We start from the raw sequence: 6,817 nt of genomic DNA on the forward strand, positions 1-6,817 counted from the left end.
CGTTTTTTAAAAATTTTTCCGGCCGACCGGCAAGGGGCCATTGCCGGCTTCTCGAGTTTTGTCTATCTTAATTTTTTTAATTTTTATTACCCTTATCTTTGATATTTAACCCTTCTACACGTGATTAGAATGTCAATTAAAATTCATGTTATTAAAACGATTACCTAGTCAAAATCAAGGGACTCGAGAGTTCTCGATATACTTCTGAAACCCCTCCTATACAACTATACGAAAAATTATGTACGACCTAAACCTACGGTCGGGAGCAAGATGTTTTGCACCTTCATTCACGCCAATAAACAGAGTAAAAATCACTCATTTCACTCTCCTAATTTAATTTAATTGGTTCGACACGTTTTTGGGTACTCGATATTCCACCCACTGTGTACACACTTAATAACTCACGCAAATAAATACAATCGGGTAGTGACCAGGTTTTTGATATTACGCCACATTGCAAATATAAGTAAACCTAAATAACCTTGACTACTTTAGTGTGTCTGTTTGTAGTCGATATTCCATCACAAACATACTACTTTTATGGTAATTAATACATTACGCTCACACCTCATGTATGAATTAATGGTAAGACTGGATACAGTGAGTAAAGCATTGAAGATGGTTAGAGGTTGGATCGTTGGTAGAACACCTAATTTCGATGCCTCATGTCAAAAAGGGTTTCAGAATCTGTATATATAAAACAGCCCCACTGGACAACATACACACCAACCGCTTCATCTAAATGGCTGAAATTTCGACAGTGCATCCTATAATGACATGGATAGCCGCTAAGAAAGGATTTTTTGAAATTTCATCCCTAAGGGAGACATATGGCCAATTTTTTACCATAGACCGAAGTGAATTGAGGAAGAGAAGAATTTGAGAACGAGACGATATTAGAAAGCCATACTAGCACTCTGCATCGCATTAGAGAGGTATATTAAAACTGAGTCCCACGTGGACGAAGTCGTAGGTAAAAGCTAGTGGTCATATAAATGAGTCGTTTGTTTTGGAGGGTCAGTGATACTTGTACTGCAATCTTTTAGGAAGTCAGAAGAGTCTGTTGAGTTTTTTCTTTTCAGTAAAGTATGTTGTTTCATGGTTATTATTCGAAGGGAGAAAGTGATGTCACATTTTGTGTACTTTTATTGCCATTTTCCACTACTCGATCCACTGCTCAAGGCATGTAACAGGTTTGCAAATTTCTGGATCGAGAAGACAGAATATCAGTAGTAGACGCTTAATTGGAATGTTTGTTTTGTTTACTATGTAAGATGGGCCCTAAGGTCGACTCGGTTAGAGCAGAGGCGTATTGAAGATCGTGGGTTCGAATCCGCTCGTGCCACTAGTTTTTCATTTCAACCAGAATCTTACGTAAAAAGATTAATTAATTGAAAGAAGTAATTTGGTCAATAGACCACTAAATATAATGGATTTATAATAAGTCTTTATTAAGTTTAGACAATTATTATTGGTTATAGTTTATGTTTTGAAAAGAGGGGGTTGTGGTTCACCCGCTTGGATTTGTACATTTATGACCAAACATACGAGTTTATGCAACATGCTTTACGACTTCAATCACAATACAGTTGTTAAAATCTACGTTTGATTTTTAATTGTTCCCTATCATCTGTAGTAACCGTAAAATTATATTGGCCGATTTAAAATTCTACTTGTACCGTGCATTCTTCTAATTATACCCGTAAATTGATTCAGGTTGGGAGATTTTTAGACATTTTTCATGACGCAATTTTTAATTGTTTTACTTTTGCGATTTTAATTAATCGCTGACAGTTTTAGTATTAAAATTGCAGTAGTCTTCTTTTTAATTTGACTGATTTTAAACTATTCTTGGTCGGTAGATTTAATGAAGTTGAGAAAAAACTTAGTGTCTGTTCATGACTCAGTTTTTAAACTTTAGCTTTAATTTTGCACTTTTCATTAGTAACAGTTTATTTTTTAATACTTATTATTTTTAATAAGTTTTATTATTGTAGCAGTTATTATTATAAAAATATTCTCATAAGAGATTTTCCAATCCATTATATTTGGTGGTCTATTCACCAAATGACTTCTTTCAATTAATTAAGCTTTTTACGTTGTTTTGGTTGATATGAAAAAGTTAGCGTCATGAGCGGGATACCTACGACACTTCACGACATTCGGATGGGTGGGTTCGAATCCCGCTCGTGACACTAACTTTTTCCTTTCAACCAAAACCTTACGTACAAAGATTGATTTTAGTAACGTTGATGTATTAAGACCTTATTAGGGAGGATTAAGGATATTTTCCTACCAAAATTTTTTGTGGCATTTTTCGGGTTTTCTTCACTAACTGTTCTAGTACCTGCGAATTCTTTATGTCGCGGCCCCAACCACCTCTTGAGGACAGGGGTGAAGAGTTTTTAAACGCCGGAACTGCCTCGTTCACCAGATTCGACCCGAATCAGGACAGTCGCACGCACCTCCAAGAGCGGTTCTGAAATTGTAGGAGGTTAGTATAATTTCTGTTTACTCTGGAGACAACTCCTTCTCCCTCTGAATGGTATTCAAAACCGTTAGCGGCATGTTTTCCGAACTGGCAGTACACTGCTATGAGGCATAGTGATATAGACATTAGGCTCAATCCGGTTTAGGGCACACCAATCCTCACCTCAAGGCGGTCATGTTTCCACATCCGATAGTACATAATGAATATTTAACCTGGGGATGCCCGCGGGTATCTCCGGGCCTTAAAACCTCACACTCTGATATTAAGTCCCCGGCCCACCTATGAATTTACATACTCGACTCGTCCTCATTTAGGGAAGAAGTCTTTTAGGCACCGCTTACAACTCTATTATTAACAGTTAATTGAGAAGTACCCAGGAAAAGGAATCACTTTAACGCCTAAGTCTAGTCTAAGCAGCACGTCCTAAAATTATTCCTAAGCCCTTAACTATTTTATCGCATAAAGTAGCATAAACGGGGATGACATGGGGTAAGTCAAACAAAAATGATCGGAAACGACCAAGATACAGGTCCATCCCAGCTGACCTCAAGAATAAATCTCACCTTATTACTTCTACATATTATTTCAGCAGTTCTAAAAATTAAATTCCACAGCATTATTTTTTTAATTTATATATTTATGTTTTATTTTTTTACTAAAGAAAGCAGTTTTCAAACACATCACTGTAAAATTTATTTTTCACTATTAGAAATTCCGACCACTTTTTCACTCACGAACTCTCTGGTTCAACGTATGGTCAGAAGAAAGCAAATTCAATTGTTGCTGCCATGCTTTCGTCCTATTTTAAGCTCAACATCATGGAAAACATCTTAAGTATGTCAATTTGAAGACATATTTAAGATTGTTTTACCCTGATGATGACCTTAAAATAGGTCGAAAGTTTGGCAGCAACAATTGAATTTGCTTTCTTCTGACCATACCTTGATCGACAATATTTACTATGAAGCTTAAAACCATTTAAAAGATGTACAGTAGGTACAGTACTCCTTTCTTTGGTCAAACATGTTATGCTTACTTTATTAACAATGTAATTTTAAAATGAGATCATCAATATTATACTATAATATATTTTATTTTATTTTTTGTTCAATATTTAAAGTGTTAGGAATGATTCAGAAGTCTTGAACAGTAGGACGGTATAAAGAGTGCGGACAACTGGAAGGTATTGACAATTTTGTTCACTTCTCTTTTTGTTCACCACTAGGCCGAAATCGTCGAAGAGCGGAACAGTACAAAAATCAAAATTGTGGTTCACCCCCTTCCCCGTCTTCTTCAATAATCGAGCCAGCCTTGGTTATGTCAACGATATGCCCACCGCAAAGGAACGCCGATCCGAAATTTCCATGTGCCGTTTGAGCAGGATCTTTTTACGAAATGCAGCAAATTTCTTTGATAGCAATCAATATATACTCAATATATACGGATTAAATCGTATGGACGAAGCCGTACCCTGTACCATGGAAGGTCTTCAGGCTATACCATGTTAGATGCCTTCACTTGGACCAAATATGTTTTCCTTTTAGAGGTATTATTTGTTTGAAAATCTGTTAATTTGAATGGGTCCATTTCCAAGAAAACTGCTCAAAAAATGCCAAACCGACAACATTTAATTTTGTGTAATATGCAGCCTCTCTCATACACCTCCTTTCTGGTAGATTCATCGTTTAAGTTCACGACGACTTTGATTATTATGACGCTGTTGGGCCTACCCTAGACGGACATAAGTGAACAAGTTATTTATCAAATGGGCTCCCAAATGTGAAATTTTTTGACAAATTACATGAATATATTCATTACATAGTGTATTGCGGCCAATCGACCAATAATTGTAGATAATGTGCTCCATTTCAAGCCACATCTCAGCTAAGTAGAGACCCGGGTTGGGTGATTTCTCACCGAAAGGTCGACTTCAGTTATTCATTGTTGAATAAATATAAAATAATGATCTCTATTTCTATTTTAATTACACTGCAATACTTTGCATCGTTTTGGGAGAGAGAGACAGGGACAGACAGACAAAGATAGTGAATAACAGATTAAAAGATACTGATTGATAAATTATCGTGTGAGGGAGTGATGATTATCTGTGATTTACTAATAGATAAAAAGGAAGCTGTAGATATTATATATATATATATATATATATATATATATATATATATATAGAGAGAGAGAGAGAGAGAGAGACAAAATAGAGTGAATGACAGATTGAAAGATATTGACATACTGACAGATGAAGTGACAATCTTGTGTTGTGAGTGACAACAAATTATGATGAAAAAATGAAGCTGTAGATAGATAGATAAAGAAAGAAAGGAACGAAGGAAGGAAGAATGAGAGGTTATGCCTCAATCACTACTCGCCTGCTGAAGAGACAATGACGGCGAGATCTCGCACCCAGTGATACTAGGGTTAATTAAATAGACATAGTCTCGTTGGAGTACTGCCATGGGTTGTTTCTCCACTCTTGTGTGGATTGTAAACTTACATATCCTCCTAACTGGAGGTTGTTGTAATCTTCAGCAAAAACCTATTGAAAGGTTAATTGTAAAATGAGAGTTTATTTAGGTATTATATTTGGTTTACCATATGATGATTAGAATCCAAAGAAGTTTCTTATAAATATTAAACTGTTCATATGTTATGTCATCACTTCAACATTAAAAATTGTAATGGTTGAAACAAACTGAAACTTTTAAATATTAAATTTTATTGTTGTTCAATATTTAAGGTGAGAAATGCATCAGATTCTTGAACAGTAGAACGACGAGAAGAGGAAGCATAGAAGGACAACTGGAAGAAATAGGAAATTTGGCATTCCATCGCATCCCCCAAGTCCGAAATCTTCGAAGTAAGGGCCCAAAAGCGTAAAAACCAAAACGTTGATATGTTCGTCGTCTGGAAGAGTACCTAAACCGCCTTTTGTCAAGCCAACGATTTGACCACCGCAAAGGAACGTCGATCCCGAATCTCCGTATGACGTTTGATGGAAGGCTTTATTCGAAATGGCACACATTTCGTATTCTATCAATTCAGGCAACACTATGTCAGGCAATAGGCTTAATTCGATCACTTTCAAATATTGAGAGATGATTTTCGGTTCCATGGAGACGAAACCGTATCCTGTGCCGTGGCAGGTCGCGTTTGACGCCTTTATTCTATCCATGTACTCTCTCATTCCCGCCGCATTACTTGCCGGGAAAAACGCGGGTTTGAGCGTCTTTGTTTCGATGAAAGCAGACTCCAAAAACGCCAACGCTATGTCGTTCACACGGTACTTGACGGAAAAAATATTTATATATTTGAATTCGTCGTGAATTATGTAGTCTTTCATGTAAGTAAGATACTTGCTTGTCACCCGATTCTTCTTCCAAATCCACTGTACCTCCGATTATCACGATGTCGCTGGGATTCACGCGCTTTTCTTTGAGAAAAAAACAATGGCCAGCTGTTATGACTGTGACCAATGACACAAGCGTACCTCCGCATCGTATAATGCCGTCGAGACACACCGTCGCTGGAAATTCGCCTAGGACGGCTTTCCTTCCACCTATTACTTTTCCGTTCGACCCGGAAGTTGTCAAATAGCAATCGCTAAGAACTAAAATAAACAACAACAAATCGATCAGGGCTTTGCTTTTGAACTGCTGGCCATATCTGTACGTGCACATCGTGGAATGAAATACTCAGGGCATACGTGACAAATAATCTGTAATGAAGAGAATCTGAAAGATGAAAATTATGTCTCAACTTTAAATTTAACATTTGAACATTGTTTAAAATAAATATTCCAAAACTGGTTTTAGTGTCATTTATTTAACATGTGACTTATTAATGTAGAATAAATTTAGTCTCTCTCTGATACGTGTTTGTCGTGACTTAGGTACTATCTTGTTACAAAAGAGCTTTAAATTGTGTCACTTCTCCACGTGGTAGCTGGGTGATGAACCTCTTAATTTTGTCGTTTCTCGTCATTTTTCGTCTGTATTTACTCTCAGTTTTGGAATAACATAGGTGCATCATCTCATATATTGTTAAACACGTGTCATAAAATGTTTTGATCTGTCATGTTCAATGTGCGCATTTTTTATTGGCGGTAGTTTGACATCCTCGAACGAAATCCTTACAGTAATATTATTTTTTATATACAATTAAATTCACTATTTTTCGTGGTCCGCTTGACCAATTAAATAACATTCAATTAATTAAGGTTTTTAAGTTGAGATAACCTCATAACATAATGAATACCGAACACGATAAATTTATATCAGATTCACTTGTAACACCTATACCCCTAGATTTGCC

The 6,817-nt window shown here is 36.4% G+C and overlaps 1 protein-coding gene across 1 annotated transcript; it reads right to left on the reverse strand.

The window, feature by feature from the left end:
* Nucleotides 1–5,255: 5,255 nt before the first annotated feature.
* On the reverse strand, nt 5,256–6,183 carry LOC106664787 (chymotrypsin-2-like). Its single transcript, XM_014390779.1, has 2 exons — nt 5,860–6,183; nt 5,256–5,789 (listed from the first exon to the last, which is right to left on the reverse strand). Exons 1-2 carry the CDS (start codon nt 6,181–6,183, stop codon nt 5,256–5,258), a joined length of 858 nt encoding a protein of 285 aa, XP_014246265.1.
* Between the last annotated feature and the right edge of the window lie 634 nt (nt 6,184–6,817).

Source organism: Cimex lectularius, unplaced genomic scaffold, assembly GCF_000648675.2.
Source record: "Cimex lectularius strain Harlan isolate CLEC.00 unplaced genomic scaffold, Clec_2.1 scaffold105, whole genome shotgun sequence".
NCBI lineage: Eukaryota > Metazoa > Arthropoda > Insecta > Hemiptera > Cimicidae > Cimex > Cimex lectularius.

Excerpts from the sequence above, each read along its gene's own strand:
- LOC106664787 (XM_014390779.1), bottom strand. The coding sequence starts at position 6,183 with ATGTGCACGTACAGATATGGCCAGCAGTTCAAAAGCAAAGCCCTGATC. Across the intron at positions 5,790-5,859 it reads AAGAATCGGGTGACAAGCAA|TACCGTGTGAACGACATAGC; the intron begins GTATCTTACTTA and ends TTTTCCGTCAAG.